This window comes from Rousettus aegyptiacus, unplaced genomic scaffold (assembly GCF_014176215.1).
Source record: "Rousettus aegyptiacus isolate mRouAeg1 unplaced genomic scaffold, mRouAeg1.p scaffold_m13_p_5, whole genome shotgun sequence".
Taxonomy (NCBI): domain Eukaryota; kingdom Metazoa; phylum Chordata; class Mammalia; order Chiroptera; family Pteropodidae; genus Rousettus; species Rousettus aegyptiacus.
This window is the reverse complement of record NW_023416308.1, coordinates 119,292,317-119,313,566: the sequence shown is the minus strand read 5'-3', so window position 1 is coordinate 119,313,566 and position 21,250 is coordinate 119,292,317. Positions and strand designations below refer to the sequence as shown.

At 64.0% G+C, this 21,250-nt stretch overlaps 1 protein-coding gene across 2 annotated transcripts in view; it reads right to left on the bottom strand.

Annotated features, from left to right (window-relative positions):
* Nucleotides 1-4,061: 4,061 nt before the first annotated feature.
* Nucleotides 4,062-21,250, bottom strand: part of ANO1 (anoctamin 1) — a 71,953-nt gene continuing 54,764 nt past the window's right edge. For both annotated transcript variants that reach the window (XM_036221005.1, XM_016131561.2), the window contains 9 exons: nt 21,018-21,129; nt 19,872-19,929; nt 18,149-18,249; nt 17,424-17,569; nt 15,282-15,434; nt 10,901-10,953; nt 9,864-10,048; nt 6,998-7,103; nt 4,062-5,311 (listed from right to left, as the gene is read on the bottom strand). In XM_036221005.1, the coding sequence (XP_036076898.1) occupies nt 5,069-5,311; nt 6,998-7,103; nt 9,864-10,048; nt 10,901-10,953; nt 15,282-15,434; nt 17,424-17,569; nt 18,149-18,249; nt 19,872-19,929; nt 21,018-21,129 (1,157 nt within the window). In that variant the 3' untranslated portion in view covers nt 4,062-5,068. The remainder of the gene's footprint in view (nt 5,312-6,997; nt 7,104-9,863; nt 10,049-10,900; nt 10,954-15,281; nt 15,435-17,423; nt 17,570-18,148; nt 18,250-19,871; nt 19,930-21,017; nt 21,130-21,250) is intronic.

Sequence of the window (21,250 nt, the reverse complement as noted above, 5' to 3'; positions counted from 1 at the left end):
AACGAATCTCCTCTATATATCTCACTGGTTCTGTTTTTCTGGAATACCCTGACTAATGTGTTTGGGACGCCCAATGAATAAGGTCACCTATGGAGGGAGAGTGGAAAGAAAAAGGGGCCAGTGACTGAGCCCGGGTATGTGTGTGTGTGTCTATTTGTATATCTTTTCTGCAGAAACATCTGTTCATGTCCTCTGCCCATTTTTAATTAGGTTGCTTGTCTCTTAGTTGTGGAGTTAAAAGCGTTCTTTATTCCAGATACGAATCCTTATCAGAAACATGATTCGCAAAACTTTTCTCCCATTTCGTGAATTGCCGTTTCACTCTGCGGATTGTGTCCTTTGATGCACAAAAGTTTTAAATTCTGATGAAGTCCAGCTTATGTGGCATCATCTTTAAAAATAAAGAAGAGCACCTTGTACTGCTTTCATGGATGCACATTGGTCTTTATTTGTTTGGATCATGAGCAGAACTATTTCCCTTTTTCTTCTCTAATTGTCTCAGTGTTTCCTGGGTTCTTTTCCTTTTTCTGTTTGTTTTGGGCTCCTTCACTCACACTGATGTCTTTCCTCAACTATCTGGGGACTCTGGGCTTTGCTTGGGTTGTAATTAGTTTTTTTCCTAAAGAAAAAGCCTCCTTGCTGGGGGGAGCAGAGGTGTGTGTTGGAAGGAAGGATGGCTCCCAAAGACGCCCACCTCCTAGTCCCCAGACCTGGGATTAAGTTCGTTTTCACGGCAGAAGTGGCTTCGCAGATGTGACAAAGATGAAGGAGTTTGAGACTAATCCACACTAATCATCCTAGTTTATTCTCGGGGGCCCCAAATAATCAGAAATCCTCAGAAATGTGGAACTAGAGAGGGCAGCGTGAGAAGGCCTCGCCGCCGTCGCCGGCTCGGACACCGTGAAGGCGTCCGGCCCTGACGACGCCTTGGTTTTAGCCCGGTGAGACCTGTGTCAGATGCCTCGCCTGTGGAGCTGTAAGTTAACAAATATGTGTTGTTTTAAGCCACTAAATTTGTTGGTCATTTGCCATGGCAAGAAACAAAACCCACGCGGGCATCACAGGCTGGGTCTGTTCCTTCTCGGGTGCAGCTCCCACAGGCAGCCAGCAGAGGGCAGCAGCCACCAACGGGCCAAAGCAGGGCCCTGCGTTTCTGAAGCTGGTAGGTCAGCACAGGGGTCAGGACAGGCGACAGCTGGGTGAGGCGGGGTGGCCCGAGGGGGTGAGGAGGGGTGGCCCGAGGGGAGCACCAAGGGAGGCTTCTGAGGCGCCGTGCCATTCTGTTTGAGTCCAGGCTACAGAGGTCCGTGTTTATTTTTGTGGAAGTTGACTGTACACTTACGGTATGTGCAGTTTTCTGTAAAATTTCAATAAAAATGTGGGAGATGAGGGAGAGAAGAGGGGCTCGGGGCCGGGGCCAGAGAGGAGGGGGAGTGGGAATGGAGCACAGTCAATAAGTTGCCAGAAGAGCCGAGGTAATGAGACCTCAGCACCTGCACGGTGCCTTTCTCCAGGGTGGACCCGAGCAGGCGCCTGGCAGGGGCGGGACGAGCCAGCCCGTCCGGGGAAGGCAGCTGAGAGCGGCCTCGGCCGGGCTCCGTGGCACGCGCCAGCGTGACGTCGTGAGAAAGGGCGCTGTGCTGTCAGATGGAGTTATTTTTAGAGGACGCGCAAATCTGGATGTTTGTTTGGATTTAACTTTATTATTATTTTTAAATATATTATAAATTAACTAAAAAAAAAAAACGACAGATACTGGACCTACTCAAGGCAGGTCGTCCGAGGCAGGCTGTCCTGGGCAGGTGCCGCTGGTGCCAGCCTCCACGTCCGGGGAGGGTGGCCGTGTCCCACAGCGGACGCTGGCGGGAGGGGCCGCCCCTTCCCTCACGCCGCTCCAGCGACCTGAAGCGAAACATGTCTGACCCTGCGTGCCACGGGGCCGGGTCCGAGGGGGGCCGTGTGGCCACGGCGGAGCCCTGACCCTCTCTGGGCCTCCTCGTGCCTGTCTGTGAAACGACGGCACCGGCTGCCCGGCTGACCTCTGGTGGGGCGGCGGGGGGTGGGGGGGGTGGGGGGTGGGGTTGTCCTTTCATTTCGAGGTCGAAGGTCGGGCATCACCTGCTGCTTTTCCTCCGCCGCCTCTGCCCGCCCTGCCTGAGCCCTGTCACCGCTCACCGGGATTGCGGCCACAGTCCCCTCTCTGGCTTCCCACCCAGAGGCAGCAACGGCCTCAGCACGAGAATCAGACCCCGTCACTGCCCTGGTGAAACCACCCAGGCCCTGCTGTGGCTCTTGGCACCGAGCTGGGTCTGCCCGTGGCTGGGGAGTCCTGCGTGAGTCGGTCGCGGCCACCTCTGCTGCCCTCTGCTCCAGCCACACGGGCCTCCCTGCTCCTAGACCTCACGCAGCACGCCGTCTTCCTCAGGGTTTTCCATTCTGGTTCCTCACCGCTCAGGTCTCCAGGGGGCCTCCCTAACCTCGGTCACTCTCGGTCCTACCGCCTGTTAGATCTTCATCGGCACCCCCCTGTTCCTCTGAGGTTATCTGGTTCTGGGGTTCAGCTTCTGATGCCCTTTGCGAGAAGTCATCCCTGAGGGGGGCCGTGTCTGCTTCACTCACTGCTCCCTGTTGGAATGTGGCACAAATGACTGTCTACAGGTCTCTGGAAGGTCTTGGCTTAGGCGCTAAGAGCCTTGTGATCTTGGACAAGTCGCCTCCCCACGCCGAGCCTGCCTCCTCGTCTGTCAGATGGGGCCGAAGTTCCCACGCGAGCCCTCAGGGGCTGCTAGGAGAACCCGGGAGGGGGGTACCAGCGACCTGGACCCTGGGACTGCCCGTGTTACAGGGTTAGGGACGCAGTTTCAAGGCTTGAGAAGGACGTTGTTAGCCACGGGTCATCCGCATGTCCTGAGCTTGTGGCTTGCTGGGATCTTGGGGACCCAGCCACACGAACAGGAGGGGGCGCCCCAGGCTCGGCGCTGGCCCGAGGCCCCGGAGGTGCGTAAGGTCCAGGCCACCGCTGGGTGGCTCCAGAGGCGGGTGTCCCCAGCTAACAGGGCTGTGCGGCTCTGCTGACGTTTGGTGTAAGCTATGTCCCTTCTTTCACCAGACGACGGTGAGTCTCAGTGGTGGTTTAAAAAAGGGGTTCCCGCTTGTCCAAAGGAAAGCACTGTTGGTCCCCAAAAGGTTAGGGGGAAGTTTTAGGTCCATGGAATCTTAAATACTACTGTTGGGTCGGCGTGACCAGGGTTGGGATTTGGGGCTCATGGAAGCTGCTGGGGAGGCGTGATGACCCCTCTCTCGATACCCATGTACACACAAGCACATACACGGATGTGCACACGCACAGAGGCACACACGTGTGCACACGCAGACATGGGCACGTGCTAACACGCACATGCACATGCACATTCTCGCAGAAAGATGAAAGTCCCAGGAGCACCTAGAATAATCCATGTGTCTGTCACCAAAGGAAACAGGCCTGTAAATCTGTCCTGAATTTGCAGCTCAACCATGGGGTTTGGGGACTTTAGGGGGGCCTCTGGAGCTTCTTGGGCCAATGTCACCCGGACAGCATTCAGTGAGGAAAGTGTCGTGTACCCAAATTTATACTCAGATGAACGTTGAGCCACGGCTCTCCGTGGATTTGCACACATGCACTTAAAAAAAAAAAAAAAAAAGGTTTCCATAAAAAGGAATTTTGGTAATCACCTAATTTTTAATACAATTTTTATATACAAAAACCCCATTTCAAATGACTTGCTCTACGAGAGAAAACGGGAGCATCAGGTCACACGATCTCCGCCCAGAACGCGGCTCCGACGCCGACAGACGTCGATCGGAGGGGGCGGCGCACACGACCGTCGGCGTCACGCCCGCCCCCCGGTCCAGACAAACACGTTCCTGTCCCCTGCCCTCCCTCCCCTGCGTCTCTGGGCGCTTGAGAAATTTCAGACGACTATTTCAGGTTAGACTGCTGCCAGTTTAGATCATTCGCATCGTCTGCGAGACTTGTTTTTACAAGCTCTTAAAAACACAATTATCCGACAGTAACATTCCTGAAAGTAAGAATATAGAGAAGTGTTACCAAAATAGAAGGCTTTATTAAGAAAAATCTTTGGTAGTAACAGTATTTTAAATTCCTCCCAATGATATTTGATTAACTAATAAAATAAATTCCTTCCACCTTTGAGCTACAGGGAAAAAAACAAAACAAAACAAAACCCTCAAATCCACCGTAGAATCGATTTGAAAAAAGAAAAACTCAATAAATATCCTAAAGCTGCGGGTGGACCCCTGGGAGCCTTAAGACTTCGTGAAACTCTTTCGCATCTTTAGGAATGGCTCCGAGGGCCTCTCTCGCTGCCTGTCCTGTCAACCTTTGTCCCACCGGGAGGACGAAACGATTTTGAGGTGTGTGGCTGACAGCGGGGACCCCCCATGTGCTGGTCACCTGCTTCCTCAGGGCCACCCGCACCCCTCCAGTTCTCCAAGAGGAAATGTGGTGCTCCCACGCCCTCTGATGGGCGGGGCCAGGCCACCCCTCTTTCTGGCCTGCGTCTGATTCTGGACCTACGGAAGGAACAGGGGGTGACAAGTCGGCTCGCTTTTCGGACGCGGAGGCAGGCGGCGCCGCTCGGAACCGGTCTCAACGTCATTCGTTCCGCATCCGCCTCGCAGCTCTGCCTGCGGCAACGTACCTCCACTCGCCTCATGCCTCGGAGCACCGTCCCCTGCAAAGGGGGGCCCCCGGCTCCCCAGACCTGCTGCTGCCAAGCGCCGGCATTCACGCCTGTTATCATCCCATCCCAGCTATCATTTTGATTAACCTTGAATAATGAAGATTAAAAAAAAGTCCCTGCATAATGGGTTTGTGCAAAAATGAGAGAAAAAAAAACAAAAACAAAAACAGAAAAAAGACCAAAAAAAAAAAAAAGACAAGGAAAAAAGTCCTATCAGGAGGTGGTCTGCCAGGTCTGCTATACACATGGAGCCACCAGGCCTGATGGGGCTGGAAACCGCCTGCCCCGGGGGAGGGTCCCGTCGGTGGGGACGCCAGGGGCGGGCTCTACAGGACGCCCCCGTGGTACTCAGGGCCGTCCGGGCCGGCTTTGGGGCTGTGGTGGTTACAGGGCTCGTCCTTCCTCCGGCCCTTCTCCATCCACGTGTCCAGCAGCAGCTGCCTGCCCTGCTCCTCCCTCATGAACAGCTCCACCATGAGCGCCTTCTCCTTGTGGATCTGCTGGCTGATGTCCTTGGGGATGTCCGGGATGACCCAGTCCACGAAGTCACTCATGAACATGACCAGGTTCTGGAGAGAGAGTCGGCACGCGGGGGTGAGAGGGAGGGCCCCGGACTCGCTCCCGCCACCTCTCCCCGCCTGCAGCACCTCCCCCCTGCCCCCCGCCCCGTCACTCCTGGCCCTGTGACATCAGGCGCCGCCTTTGAGCTCCCTGGGCCTCGGTTTCCCAGAGAGTATAAACGAGGCAGGAAACCAGCCAACAGGCCCTTCAGAAACGTTCGCCAGCTTTCTGGTAAGAATCTGAGCTCAGCGAACAGGGAAGGTCTTTCTGAAGGAGTCCAAATTCCTTGGCTGGAAGGCTTAAGAAATGATCCAAGCGGTCACGTATCACCCAATATGGCAAGTATTGAGGCTTTAAAGAAAACCATTAAGATAAAAACAGTGCAAAAAAGGATGGAGCCGAAATAACCCCGATGACTCCGAGGGCCGCTTCGCAGTCTGTGGGGCCTCCAGGGGTCACCCCGAGCGGCTCTCGCTAGAGAAGTCCCTGGTGCACAGAACGCAGACGAGTTGCCTTCTACGAAATCACCGACGTCTTTGCTTTTGTAAAGCCCCCGTCTGGTGACGATCTGTGAGCACGTCCGGTGACTCGGGTGCCGTGTTGCGCAGGTGGCGGATGTGTCTCTGGCCCCCTTTCCCAGCCGGTGCTCCCCGCCCCCAGCTGTGGCCTACGTTGGCTGCTAATGCTCACAGCTGCCCCCTCTCCGGGGAACCACCCCCTCCCGCCCCTCTTCCCTGCCGGGACAGCCCACAGCCAATGACTGGCCAGCGCGAGCAGACAAAAGGTGCTCCCCTGCCTCAAGGCGGGCCCAGGGCGCCTCGCGGGGTCAGGCAGGGCTGTCTCCAGCCAAGACCGCCACCCTGCTGAGCTCCCTCCCTCTGCTGGGGCCTCCCACAACAACCCACTGCACAGAACCCTTGTCTCAGGCTCTGCTTCTGGGGAACCTGGCCCAGACACTTGTTCTGACTGCAGGGTGTTCCGAAAAGCCGACAGATGAGGCAGTGAGGCCTCGGGGGGTGGACGTTCTGCCTGAAGCCACGCTGTGTGTAAGGGACAGAGCTGGGGCTGGAACCCAGTCCCTGGGATTCCAGGTACTGGGGAGACTCGCACAAATGGAACCCCGGCGGGGCTCATGTGGCTGAGGGCGCACCCCATCCTCAGGCCTCAGATACTGTGGGTGCCAGTCTAGTCCGCACTGTGGGGCCCTGTCCACTGGGAATCACCCTGGCCTCAGAATTAGCTCATTTCCCTCCCCAGAGATGGGCCGCGTGAGGCCGAGTCCCCTGGCTACTGGCCAGGGGCTGGAGACCTCTGGGAGCCCGTATTGGCCCTGTCCCCGGGGGACGTCCCCTGCTACACAGAGACAGCGAGGGACAGAGAGGGGAGACTGAGGTGGGATCTCCCTCCTGCCATGCCTCGGGCCATAAAGGCCATTTGTGCTGAGCTCAGACCTGCCCGCTGCAGGGGGTCCAGCCTTTCCGCCAGCCCTGGTGCCCCTCCTCCGGCCCCGTTTGCTCACAGGGTCCTCGGGGGACCTGTCCTTGCATGGGCCTGGACTGCCGGGCCCTCGGGGCTCCCAGAGCAAGCCGTGCAGGCGCCGAGCCCCGACGCCGGGGGGCTCCTGCCTCCTGGCCTGTTCTGAGCACAGCGAGCGTCCTCGGGGCCCGGCTGCCGACCCCGCGGGACGCACGCACCTGGAAGACGATGACGAAGGCCAGCCGTGCCGCCAGGACGGCCCAGAAGTCCTTGGAGATGTCGTACTTGTGCTCCGACCACGGCGGCTCCCGGTAGTCTTTGTACCTGCGGGAGACGACCCGGGTCAGGGTGGGCCCGCGAGAGGAACTCGGGGTTCTGCCCGGTACCCCGCAGCTCCGGACAGAGTGTCAGGAAAGCCTCAGGCGGAGGGCCCTCCCTCGGGGGCGACGCCCCAGGCCAGCCGCTCAGGTGGCCGGTGCCTCTCTCTCCGTGTCGGAGCAGGGCGGCCGGGACCCACCGTGGGCTGGGCAGGGCCCGAGGGGCTTTGTGGAAAATGCAGACCCTGGGGGTGCCCCCGTAGGTCCAGCCATTAGGCCCCCACGAGTGGGCTCTGAGGCCATCTGGTGAAGCCCCTTTTCCGAAAAGGAGTCCTGCCTGAGACCCAGCAGGCCACACAAAGCCAGCGGGGCCTCCCTGGTTGAAGCGGGGTGGGGCTCCCTAAGCCTGGCTGCCCTGACCTCCGCCCGAGCCCCACCATCCTCACAGCTCGAGGCCGCGTTCCACGAAACCCACGTTGAAAACCACCGGTCCAGGCTCTCTCCACTTGGTGGGGGAAGCTACTGGAAAAACTAAACATTTTCCCAAAGCGGCCTGCGTAGGAGGTTAGACACACGGCCGGCGTGCTTGGGGCCCGCCGGCCACCCGTCCCCACGAGGCCCTCCCCGAAGGCCCTACCACACTGTCCCCCGATCTTTATTTCTTGTCCGTCCCCTACAGCACCAGTGGGGTGACGGACACCTCCCAGGCTTCGGGTCTCCCCGTTCCCTTCCTGGAGGCCCAGAGATGCCTAGGACGAGAACCCCGGGTCCTGTCTCCACCTAGGCTCCCCGACTGCTCCCTGAATTTGGGGGATGCGTGAGTTCAGTGGGGCTGAAAGTGCTCTGCATTGTTAAAGCCGACAGAGAAAGGCCGGCAGGGGCGGCTCCCGGCCGCCAGGTCGCAGCTCTGCCCTGCCGGTCACTGAGAGGCTGGAGGCCCAGGGTGGAGACCGAGAGAGGAGGCACCCGGCTCTGTGGGCACGGCCGGGGCCTGGACCCAGATCCGGCTCCTGTCTTACGGCGAGAGTGGCCCTGGGCAGCTGCACGGGCCCCCGGGCCTCGCCGGGCATTCCCCGACTCTGTCCACCGGCCGCGACGCGCCGGGCCCCACTCCCCGGGCAGATTCAGGGGGGACGTGCCGGGCGGGGCTGCTGCCCACAGCGCTTTGCGTCTGGAGAGAGCTGGATGGGAGTCCCCGAGGGCCACGCTGCCGAGCCCGGAGACAGGATGGGGCTGGGAACGTGCTCCGTGCCAGGTGCAGGGTGACGCACGGGGTGCACGGCCCGATCTCCGGCGGGGACCGCGGCCAGCGTGTCCCCCAGCGTCGGGAGCCACGCACGTTTGTTCCTCGCTCTGCCCCTGCGCTCGCGGCCGGCCGCGTCGGGAGGCTGGGCACGTGTTCGGCCCACCTGGCAGACTCCTGTGCACCCCTCGGAGCCCACTGCGCACGGACCGGTCGCCACCCGCGCTGACCTCTAACCTGGGGAGCTTATTTTTCTCCTTGGCTTTCGTTGGCAGCCTGCCGGCTCCCCTGGGGAGGATAACGACGCCCCCTGAGGTGAGATGAGCCCGTTCCAGGAGCAAACGGCCGGCTCTGCTGTGCCCCCTCCCCCGGCACCCGCCGCCCCGGGCTGGGCTGGGCTCCCCCGACCACCAGCTCCTCCAGGGGCGGCTTGACACAGGCTCTGCCCGGCGGGGTGGAGCCATGGCGCCCACAGCACCTGCAGCCTGTGAGCGTGGCCTAGGAGGACCTGCTGACGCCGAGTCCCCAAGCCCCGGAGCAGAGTGGCCTGGCTGCGTCTCCCGCTTCCACGGCAGTACAAGCCGCAAGACGCTCCAAACGGGGATTCGCCCTGTCTCCCTGGCCTCTCCCCGACGTGGCCAGGACACCCCAGCCGACATGCGGGACAGGCAGCTGCTCCCTTAGCCAGTGCCTGTGACCCGATACCCGAGTCCTCAAACCGAGCCCCGCCCCGTGAACACCAGCACTGACGACCACACGTCTCTCTGCCCTTCCCTGGACACTCCTCCTCTAAAATTCACCTGTAGCGAAACGGGTCAAGGGCAAGTGTGTTCCTGGTGCTGCCTGACTTGTGGGGAGTCCAGACTGGAAGCCCGGGGGTTGGGCTGTGCCCCTCGGCACCTGGAGCACGTAGGAGGACCGGTGGGGGGCGGGTGGGGAGGACTGGCCACCCCTTCCCTGGCTCCCGGCTGCCGACACCGTGTCCTGCCCCAGGGGCCACATGGAGGGCTGGGGCAGACCCTCAGGGCCTCGCTCCGACGTGTGCGCCCGCGAAGGTGCGACCGGTGGGCCTCTTAAGTGTGCATTGCGTGGCCGGTTAGCAGGCCTGGCTCTAGCTCGATCCTCGCCTGCTGTGCCAGGTCCCAGGGCAGGTGCGGTCCCCTCCCCGGCCCCGAGCATGCGGGGCGGGGTGTCACTGCCCTCCGACCAGTCGGGGCCAGCCGGGAGCGTCTGCTGCTGGGCGCTCGGCTGCCTCTCCCAGAGCCGCCCTACTGTGTGCTGTTTTCCCATTTCTTGAGCCTGTTTATTTTTATTTTATTTTTCCTGCAGCCACAGGCGGCCGACGCCCTGGATCCAGCTGTGCCTGCAGCTGCCCTGAACTTCCTAGTCAGTTACTTCCTAGCCTTACCCCGGGACCGTTTTTTTTTTTTTTTTTTCCTTTCTAAAACCAGGTTGAGCTGCTCTGCGACTTGGCCCCGAAGGAATCCCGGCTGGAGCCGGGGGACGTCCCCCCAAACGCGGTACCTGCAGATCTGCACCTCGTAGCCCAGGTCCAGGGGGTCGCTGGGCGCCGTGCCGTCCTGGAAGTCGCTGACGTTGAAGGAGGACAGCGTGTGGTTGACGAAGCCGTGCATGGTGCCGTCCGCGCTGTACGTGTACAGGTACACCAGGCGTGGGATGAAGTCGGACGTGAAGGAGATCACGAACGCCTGGCCGGGGACAGCGGGTGAGCGCGGGCCCCAGCGGGGCACGGAACGCCCCCCCGCAGCGCCGCGGCCTGGCCCTGGGACGCTCTGCCCACCAGCCGGAGACGCGACCATAACCTCCGGAGGGCCGGCGGAGGGCTGGGGGCACTCCTGTCAGCCCCGCGGCAGCCTGAGGGGCTGGGCACAGGCGGCCCGGAGAGGGAGGGCGTGAGGATGAGTGCCAACCGGCTGTCCCTGGCTGCGTGGCCTCGGGCAAGTCACCTGACCTCTCTGCGCCTCTACTGTCTTCTCCTCAAATGGCCAACGACACCCAGTCTACCTGCCTTGCCTCCCCGGCTTGTCTGAAAGGGCACGAGACGGGGAGGGGACAGTGCTCTGTAACTGGAGTTCTCGCCCAGCGCATCCTGTCCAGAGCTGTCTCTGGAACAGCCGGCGTGGTGACCCTGTCAGAGCAGGGACCCGGAGCCTGCTGGCCTGGGCGGACGTCCGGCTCTGCCTCTGTCTGGCTGCGTGATTTGGGCGAGTCCTCTGGGCACCTCTCTGTGCCTGGCTGTCTCACCTGCAACATGGGGTGACACCTCCCTGCCTCCGTGAGCTGTGTGTGCACGAGTGAGTGGGTGCACTGGACGAGTGCAGAAGGGCCTGGAACGTTCTAGATGCTCAATAAATGGTAGCTGCCATTATCACTGTCCCCCAGGGCTTGCCGTAACGTCTCGGTACGACCAAGACACTCCTGCCAGCCCGGGGCCGTACCCGGGCTGGTGGCAGAGACCTGCCTAGCTCCCCTGGAAGGGACGCCCGGCCCACAGCAGCTCGGCCAGGTCTTCTATTGGTTGAGGTCCCGATGTCACTTACGTTGATGATGACAGCAAGTTTCCCGACGCCTCTGAGAATGTTGTACCAGATTCCTGGGGGGAAAGAGCAGCGCAGATGAGTGTCGCTCCGGCTGGGCCTTTTCTGGGGGTGCGGTCGGCCGCTGGAGAGCGGGGAGCTGTTCCGTGGGGGCACCTGGGGGAGCCAGGCTGACCGCAGCCTCTGCAGCACAGCTGGCCCGAGCGAGGGGCCGCGGACCAGCGCCCGCGGACCGCGGCTGCGCTGACCGGCTCGGACGCCGTCTGCTTCCCAAAGCAACAAAGATTCATTCGGGTGCAGCTTCTGCTCGGACAGCCTGGAGGCCACACCCACGAGGTCCGGCGTCCTGGGAGCGTGGCGTGGCTCTAGCGCTAGGGTGGCCGTCTTGCGGGACAGGCCAGGGCCGGAGCGCCGGCCGGCGTCCAGCTCACGTCGTGGAGGGGACGAGCCGACAGCAGCGAGGCGCAAACCACCTCCCGCCGGACGCCCCTTGGCGTCCGTCCCCCACGGCAGGGCCCCAGGCGAGCGGGCTCCCCACTTTGTCCCCCGAGAAGCGCGTGTCCCTCTGCTGGCCGGGCCCAGGAAGGAGGCGTCCTATCCAGGGGCCAGCGCGGGCTCCGCTGTGGGCCCTCGATGCTCTGACTCCTGGGAGGAGGCCCGGCCTGACCCCCACCCCACCCTAAGCGAGCCCCGCCGGCCCCGGAACCCTGAGCCGGGTGCGCGCTCTCCCTGCCCCAGATCTCAGACGGAGAATGACCAGCACGTCTCAGAAAGGGCGGGAGGGGACAAGGGCTGTCACGGGGTCACCGTCACTGCAGAAGAACGTGGCGGGGTGGAGCTTCTCTACGCAGGGCAGAGGCTGCTCAGGCCGGGAGAGCAGTGAGCACCGTGGGGTGCCTCCCAGGCCTCATCCCCAGGCCTCGTTTTGCTGGCAGCCTGCACAGACGAGGACAGGCCCGCACAGCCCCGAATCTAGACACCGCAGGCTGCAGGCTGCGTGCAGGACGGCGTGGGAGGTGCCGGGGCCACCGGCTCCCCGGCCCCGGCTGGCGACGGTCCTGCGACACCCCCAGCGCCCTCGGCAGACCCGCGTGCGCGTGCGGGAGGCGGTGGGCCCCTCCCGCCTCCCCCCACCGCGGTTCCCTCCAGCCTGGCCCTTGTGTGTGCTGGCCACGCCCTCGGCCCTCCGGGCCCTGCTGCGGGCCCTGGTGACCGGCCCCACGGGCCAGGAAAGGTGGCAGAAGGAGACGGAGGGGCCAGGGAGCCGGCGACGAGGCCTGTCCCACGGGCGCCGCGCCGTCTTCCCGTCCGGACCTGCAGTGTCTGCGAGGTCCCTGTGTTCCAAAAACGCAAAGCCGGGCCACCGGCCCCTCGGGGTCCTGACCCTCCCTCCCAGGGACGCCCCGTCTGGGGTGAGAGCCACCACTCGGATGGTCTCCAGAAACAAGGGGACAATGCTCGGGGGCCACATCTCTGGGCTCCCCGTACGGAAACCTCGCAGAGGGCAGCGTCTGGCTTCTCGGAGGCTCGGCTGCCAGCCGGGGACACTAAGCCCCCTTTCTAAGAACGGACGGGGAGGGGTTCGGTCACCCCTGACCGCACGCGGTACCCGGCAGCTGAAAGCAGGCAGAAGTTTGTCAGCTGGAGGTTCTAAAGGAGGCGGCCGGGGAGAGCAGGAAGCACGTTAATCTGGTGTCAAAGGTCAGAGCCAGGAAGCCAAGGCGGTTCCCACGCACAGAGCTGGGTCCCCGGGCCACGTGCCCCACCCCCTCTCCACGCCGTGCTTTGTGGCGGAGCCTCCCCCAGCCACCTGGCCCTGTAGGTCATGGGGGGCCACGGGGGCCTCTGTCCCCGGAGGCCCCGCACGGATCACCGGAGGAATACAAAAGCCTCTTCAAGGAAAGCACACGGCGAGGATCCCGTAAACAAACCAGTGAAAGAGGGTGCGTGGTGGCTGCAGCCAGCCGGGCGGAAACCAGGAAGCGAGCGGCTGACCTGCGGGGCCCGGGGAGGGGCGGCAGCCAGAAGCCCCAGGTGTGCGTCCCTGTCCCCGAGCCCTGCGCGCGGTAGGAACACAGCCACGGGGGACCACGGAGGCCCGGCGGCCGCCCCGGGCTCACTCTCACCCCGGTGAGCTTGCGAGTTAGGAGGTAGCCGCAGGGGACAGCCAGGGCTCTGCCGGGCGAAGGGCGCCAAGGCAAACAACGTGGCCACTGCGGACGGGGACAGGCCGCGGGCCTCAGGGCACCTGAGGATCCGGCCTTGGTGAGGAGTCAGTGACGGGGAGGCCACGCCCTTTTCTTCGCTGCCACTGGGCACGGAGCTCCAGCATTCCCAGGGCAGGCCTGGCAGGCCGCCCCGTCCTCAGGGAGGGGAACGGGGAGGGGCCGCGGCCTGGCACGCTCCGGTTCCAGCTCAGCTCTGCCGGCCACCTGGCCTCGGTCTCCCCATCCAGACGGTGGGACAGAGGATCCGACCAACAGCCCTCACGAGGCTCCTCGGGGACCCCACAGCTGAGCCCCACAGGAGACGTTCGACGTGCGATGCCGGACACCGCTCCCTGGGGTCCATCCTCGGAGCAGGTGTGATGCGCTTACGGGGGGCCTGGGCGCTGTCACCTTGGACTTCAGAGGGGCTTTGTAAACCCGGTGGCGGCCCAAACCCAGCGCACGGCCTGTGCTCGGATGGCCCATGAGCGAAGAGTGGTTTCTCACGTTTTTAGGTGTAAGATGAAAAAACACGAGAGACTTGGCCTCTTGGTGAGAACGGCCACTCTGACTCGAGCACGTGGCCTCTTGGTCCGTGGGCGCCGAGGACCGAAACGTTGACTCTCTGGCCCTTCCTGGAAACCGGGCGCTGAGCCCCGACCCCGTGCAGGGGAGAGGCCACGGGTGGGACAAACCAGGGGCCAGGAGGGACGTTCGCGGGCCAGCTGGCTCGGGGGCCTTCGCGACCGTTTAAATCGTACCCAAAGCTTACAGGACGTCCAGTGTGGAGGGCCTCAGCCCACTGAGCCTTCGCTGATGGCCTGCGGCGGTGGGAAGCCGAAGCGCCATAGCACAGGGCGAGGGCCACGCTCCCCGGTCCGGCTCCTGCGTCTCCCCACGGAGCGCCAGGGCCTCCCGGCCGCGGGCTCTCCACGGACCCGTCGCTTACACGCGGGGCTGCGGGGTGAACCGGCCGACGCCCCCGGTGCACGAGCACGTTGAGTCGTGAAAACGGCAGTTTCCTGCAGTTCGGCCTCGGAGGCCGCACGGGCAGAGGCCAGGGCTGAGGCCACCCTGGCGGCGGGCGGTGGAGGACGGCGTCCACTAGCAGAGGCCCACGCAGGGACCCTGACGGGAGGGGACGTCACGGGGATGGCCCCACCCCCAGGGCTGCGGCGGCTCCTGGACGGGCTGCGGGAGGCCCCGCCTCTCAGCAAGAGTGCGCCTGGCCATGAAGAACCGGCCCGACGGGGCGCTGCCACCTGACCCTCGCTTTGGTAAAGCGACAGCTGACGTCTCTAACGTGCACTCCCACCCGAGTATTTCGAGGACGAGCACACGAGGGCCCTTCTCGCTAAAACCGTGCCATACAGGAGATAACGTGGGCGCGGTCCTCGTCGGTGCGGGCCGCTTGGTCCGAGGCACACACACGTGGGGCTCTGAGCCCTGCCCTCGATCTCCCGCTCCCTTACCACTCCCACCAGATGGGCACCCCCATCTGCTTGAATGCCCCTGCTGACGGGGAGCTCACCACTCCATAAGGAAGGCGGCTCTGTTTTTGACGCTGACTATTATGAGGAAATTATTCCTCGTGCTGCCATTAGAGGTGCCACCCCAAGGTCCAGCCTCCCCTCCGCATGGAGGAGGAGCCCCTCAGTGACCTGGGCTGCCCCTCGGCCTGGACCCCTACAGGCAATGCTCTGCCTTCGTCGGTGGAAGGGGGCATCTTCCTTCCCTCCTTTCCTTTCGGCAAATGTTAAGTGATCACACGACACACTCTGTCAGAAGGCGCTTGTTAAGCTGCGAGCACGAGCTTCCCCCTCGGTCTAGCTCTGTGTGCCAGGGTGGGGGGACCCACACCCGATGTGGGCAGGGGTGCCGAGGACCCTCTATCTGAGAGGAGGTCGCCTCAGGGGCGGTGAGGGTCTGGTACCTGGGACTGACTCTTTCCGTGGCTGGCACCTCTCAGGAGTCAGTAGATTGCAGCGGGAGGGGAAGGAGCCTGGGGTCTTGCATTGCCCCCTGCCCGCATCTGCGCCTCCGTCCAGGCAGGGAGCAGCGAGGAGCCCGTGGGGACCGGCGCCCGCCCCCCCCCCCCCGTGCCGGCTCTGGCCGCGGCTTCCGCAGCGCAGGACCGCGTCCCCCTCCCGGCCCGCCACGCCCCCGGGTCAGCTCACCGATGTCTTTGGCTCTGACGGCCACCGGCCTTCGCAGCTCGGTGACGAACTTCTTGGCGTCCAGGCGGATCTCGATGATGTTATTCAGCAGCGCGAACAGCGGGGCCAGCGGAAAAGACGCCACGAACAAGGTGACGAAGCCGAACTGGATGACTGCGAGGAGAGCGGAGGCCTGAGCACGCGCCGCGCCCCGCCGCCCACGGGAGCCCGCCGCCCCGAGCCGCCGAGCCGAACGCGTCAGGTCTGGTGGGCGCCCAGCCCGCCGTGTGTGCCCTGCACACGTGTGGGGTGACCCCGGGCCAGGAGGGGGCTGGAAGAGGAGTCCAGATTTTGCTGTGGACCTCACTGTTAACTCCTGAACAATGGGCGTGTACTCGATTCCCGTATATCTAAACTTCCAGACACCAGTAACGGGAAAGAGGCCCCAGTGGGCACACAGGCCAGCCTCTGCCATCCATGTCTGGGCTGGGGAGGGCCTCGGTTGGGCCCTTGGCTCCCATCAGCTTGCACAGTGGTCCCCAACCTTTGTGGCACCAGGGACCGTTGCTCCTACGAGAATCCAATACCCGATGATCTGAGGCGGGGCTGAGGCGGCGGCGCCGGCGCTGGGGAGCGGCTGCAGATGCAGATGGAGCTCCGCTCCCTCGCCCGCCGCTCCCCTCCTGCTGTGGGCCCAGGTCCTAACAGACTGGTGCCGGTCCACGGCCTGGGGGTGGGCGCCCCTGAGCTGGAGCTGGGCCAGCATCGCTGTGTCCCCCGCCGTCGGCCTCAGGGAGCCGCCGTCCCAGGACACCCTCGCCTGTGCCTCACCTCCCACCCTCTCGCCCCTGTCCTCGTCACGGGCAGGCCGGCCGCGGGGCTTCTCTGCTGGATGCCGCAGCAGGGCTGGGCCGGCCCCCCCCCCCCAGAGGGCTGGGAGACACCGCTCAGCAGAACTGCGTGGGGCAGCTGGTTCGGGAACTAAACAGCGGGACCGTCCCTGGCGCCCCGTGCCAGGCGGTAAACAAGGAAGTGACGGAATGTCGCCCTTGCCTGACGGGCTGAGAGTGGCCACCGTTAGCACGGTGCACGGGGGGCTGTGTGTGGCCCCTGGGCCGTGGGCCGCTCCCGTGAACGCTGGTCTCGTGTGGAGGCCTGGGGGTTAAGGCTTCGGATAAGCTCAGCACACAGGCTGAGCAGCTGCTGAGGCCCAGGCTGTGGGTCCCCCACGTCTCTTGCATAAATGGGCCAGAAATGGCGCCGGAGGGAAGCGGGAGCCTTGGTGGGGCTGGGGCAGGGGTAGGATGGCCCTGCTGGGCCCTTCCTTCCGCCGGTGGGCACCTGTGTGCTCCGGGGTCGTGGCTGAAGCCAGCCTCGCAGAGACGGGCAGCAGGCATGTCGGGGTGAAAGCCAGCAGGTGCAGAGTGCACCCCGGATGGTAGGCTGCGGCATGGGGCACGGGCGGCCACCCCCAGGTGGGCAGGAGAAACCTGCCCCAGGATCTAATTTCATTAACACGAGAGGCACGTGGGACTCAACCTCCGGCCACCGCAGAAACTAAAATCTGGGTCAGGACCGCTGGTCCGGTGGCCCACAGGCACACGCTGGACGGCCCCTCCCAGACCCCGGCTGAGTGTGAACAGCCCACCTGCCTGAGGTTCCCCTGGACTTTACTGGGGGGTGGGACCGGAGAATGTCACCCAAACACAACACTGTTTCCTTTCCCGAAGCCTCAAGGTTCTTTTCCTTCTGAGTCAGGAGGAAGAGTGGGGGACCGTGTGGCATTGGGGGACAGCGCTCTGGGCAGGGCCCGGCCTGTGCAGGCCTGGCGGGAGACAGGGTGGCTGGTGCAGAGGGGGGAGCGTGGGGAAGGGGGACCTGGGGCTGGGGAGGCCGCCAGGCCGGCGGCACACGCTTGGGCCCCTCGTATCTCTCCCTGGCCCCGTGGGCACCCTCCCGTCCGGTGACCCGGCTGCAGGTGACGGGGGGGCTCCGTCACTGGGTGCCCGCTGTGTGCAAGGCCGCCGGCTGCGCCCGCCCCGGGACAGGGTGCCCCCCCCCGCCCCGCCTCCCGAAGGCCCCGCCTCCCGAAGGCTCCGCCCCCGGCGCCCCCCCCACCGCCCCCGCCGCCCCCCGGCACCCCCCTGCCCGCCGCCCACGCACTCATCTCCATGTACTCCGGCGTGAGCCCCGCGAACGGCTCCAGCGTGAAGTCCGCCTCGTACCGCCGCCGCCTCTTCGCGTGCTCGTCGCGGTCCGACGGGCTCTGCGGCTTCAGCCGCAGGTAGCGGATGAACTTCTTCATCTTCCTGCGAGGAACGCGGCGTCGCCTCAGCTGGGCCCCCGGGGGCGGGTCTGGGGGCTGCTGCCCGCACCCCGGGCCGTGGCTCTTGTCCCCGGGCCGTCCGTCCCACACCCTGGGCCACCGTGCTGGCCATGACCTCTCTGGGCACGGTCCCCTCTGCCCTTTCCCCCAGAGTCGGGGCCAAGTGTCGCTGTTTTGCTTGCGACATAAGGGAACGGAGAGGCACAGGGAGGCCCTGAAGGTGTCCCTAGGTGGACACCACGGGGGAGACAGGAAGTGGATCGTGGGAAATCGTCCAACATCGTCCAACATGTCCCCAACTCCAGAGGGCCGGCTGCCTCAGGGAGGGAGTGGGACCCGGTTCCGAAGGGTGTCAGGTGAGGAGGCGCGGCTTCCACCTGCTGAGCATGCAGGTGGGGGTGCCCTTGGCACCCTGCGTCCTCAGCCAGTTTAGGGGGCAGAGGATCGTGGGGACCCCCTCCCTCCCCTTGCCCACTGTGCTCCGTCCGCTTCTCTTTCCAGCCCCAGGCCCCGCCCTACAGGCCCCTCCCCCATGGCCGCACCCCCTGCCCCTGTGACTCACGGGATGCCGATCTCGAACAGGTTGTTCTGGATGAGCTGCTTGCCCAGCATGATGATGCTGAGCTGGATGCAGAGCTCCATCAGGCAGCCCCCCGGGGCGCACTGCAGGCAGAGAGCGGGCGGTCAGACCCCGGGATGCTCCCCGGGGTCACGGCGCCAGGGAATCGCGGCCCCAGGGAGGGGAGCCCGCCTCCGCCATGGAGCCGGGGCCACGTCCCAGCCCTGGACCCCCAGAAGGGGCTCTCATTTGGAAAGGGGGTCTTGGCGGCTGTGACCAGGTTAAGCGAGGCCCCATTGGAGTGGGGTGGCTCTGAGCCAATGGTGTCCTAGAAGAGCAACACACTGGCACCCGCAGGTCGGAGTGCTGCGTCTACCCGCAGGTAGGACAGTGGGTGGCCGCCGGGAGCTGGAGCGAGGCCTGAAGAACCCGCCCCCGGAACCTGGGAGGGCCTGCGCCCCGCTGACACCCCAAGCCCAGACATCTGGCCTCCAGAGCCGGAGGGAACAGCGTTTTGTCGTTTCGAGTCACCCAGTCTGTAGTCTTTCGTTACAGCGGCCCCAGAAAGCTCGTGCCCCTGGCCTGTGGGCCGTCGGGGCTGGAGCCAGGACCGGGCAGCGCTGGGGCTGCGTCTCGGGGGTCCCCATCCTACTCCAGGGTCAGTCCCTTATCCCTGGCACCGGCTGCCTGTCCACAGGCCCGTGCGTTTGGGAAGCCACATGGTGCGACAGGAGAGGCCGAACGGCCTGTCCTTAGGGAGCTGTGCTGCCTCAGGCTGGGGGCTGGGCGGGCGAGTGATGGGTGAGCAGCTCAACCTGTCCCGGTGAAGAGAGCTCAAGGGGCGCTGGGTAAGCCCCTGGCACAGCCGACCCCTCTGTGCGTCCCCAGCCAACCTGTTGATACTGCCACCAAACACACACGCCTTGGAGAGCCATCATTCCAGTAAAAAAAAACAAGAAAAGAGCACGACGCTGTCCCTCACTTTGTCCCCATGTCTCCAAACGCTGAGTGTGACGGTGCCCTCCAGGTAATGGGCGTGTCTAACGGGACAGCACCGTCTGGGCTTTCTGGACACGTCCGGCCCCGTGGACGCCGCCCACGTCCTGGGATGTCTGGGTGGGTGAACCCCGGGCTGTCACATTGCCCGGCACCGATGCCGCCTGCTCCTGGGGGGTTCACGGGGTCTTTGTGGGGGGGACCCCCTTCCTTTCCGATAAGCTGTGTTGTTCTGGGAGTTGGGGACGCCGACCATGTCCCCTGAGGCCTGTGCCACGGACGATGGGCTGGGACTCGGCGACAGAGGGCGGCGGGCGCACCCGTCAGACCGCAGTGGCCACGGTGGTGCGCGGAAGCCAAGATCACCAGCACGGTGTTCGTGGGGACAGGCGGGGCATTGCTACGTTAAAGTATAAAACACAGCTGATTCTGTTTTTCCCTCATTAACTCGACTTAACCAAAGAGAAAAACGTTCAAGATCTTAAGAGAAAAGAAAAAAAAAATTGGTGTAACTTTTTCGTTCCACTGACTCTCGAGAGACTCCCCGTTAGGGGTAATCCTGACGGACACACCTAGTGAGGTCAAAGCTCACGCCTGGCGGGAGGGGGAGACGGGCTCCCCTGTCGCGGCGTCGGCACCATCTGCACGGCTTGCTGTGCGGACAGAGCTGGGAGGTGGCACCAGGGCGCGTGTGGCGGGGTAGGTGTGGGGGGACGTGTCACTCACTCACCTCTTCCATGCGGAATGAGCGGAAAATGTACACGTAGTCGCCCGGGCGTCCCACGAACCTGCAACAGTCGGGGGAGGGGCAGTCAGAGAACAGAGCCGGGGCCCAGGGAGGACGCGGGGTGAGCGCCCAGCCGGGGCCCAGGGAGGGTGCAGGGTGGGTGCCCGGCCGGGGTTTGGAAGCGGGAGCTTCCTCCCTGCCTGTGTCATCGGCTAAAAAGTGAGCCCGGGGTTTCTTGCTGGTAGAGTGTTCGTGTGATGCCCAAAACCACATGGGGGCAAAAAATGTGACTTTCACAGGAGGGTGCGAGCCCAGGAAGGGGCGAAGGCCGAGGTGCCAGAGCACAGACCATGCCACCTGCCGCCGCCACCACTGGGCAGCCGAGGAGCCCTGGGGGCCCCGGACAGGCTGGGGCGGGGTGGTCCCTGGGGGCCCTGGACAGGCTGCGGCAGAGTGATCCCCGGGGACTTGGACAGGCTGGGGTGGGGGTGGTCCCCGGGGCCTTGGTCAGGCTGGGGTGGGAGGGGGTGTCCCTGGGGCCACCTCTCCACTTCCTGTGGGCTGTGTGTGGGGGGACCCTCTGGGGGCCTGCTTCGCTGTTTCAGGTGCTCTCGGGGGGCCTTGACCCCATGGCTGGGCTCTGGCACCCTGGGGGACGGCAGTCGTGGGACTCATAAACCTCACGATGCTGGCAAAGGAGGCTTCTGGCAGGGTTCTAGGATCAGACCTGCCGGCCCCAGCAGGGGGTGTGGCGGTGGAGAGTCGTGGTGAGTGGGCCACGGCCTCGCTAAGCCCAGGATGGCTCCAGAGGGTCCGGGCACGGGGTTCGCCCCGCCACCAGCCAGGAACACCAAGCGTGGCTGCACTCACGCCTTCTCCCGCGGCCCTCACCCACTTGAGTCCTCCCCGCCCCGTGTGGGAGCACCTGCGGCTCGCTGCTGGGAGTCCTTGCTCTCTGGGGTCCCCACCGCTCAGGGTCCCCACTGCCTGAAACCCAACAGGTGCCTGAACTCGGTGGCAGTGGGAACCACAGTGACTGCTCTGCCCAGCCCAGGGGGCCCGGCCTGCAGGACACGGGGCCAGGAGCCTTCCGCGGGGCTGCGGGGAGGGGGCGGGGCAGGCAGCGAGTTTCAGCAGCTGCGGTCCTACCGGCCTTTGAAGAAAGCCACGTAGAAGATGGGGGTGTAGGAGTTGACAAACTTCAGCAGGAAGGCCTTGAAGATCAGCCTCTCCTCGAAGCTCTTCTCGGTCTTGGGGACCTCTGAACAGCGTGAGATGCACATTGCTGAGCGTCCGGCCTGACCGCCGCGTCCAGCTCTCATGGGAATAGGGCTCAGAGGAGGGAAGTGCCCAGCCCCAGGCCCCAGAGCAGGGGGCAGGCG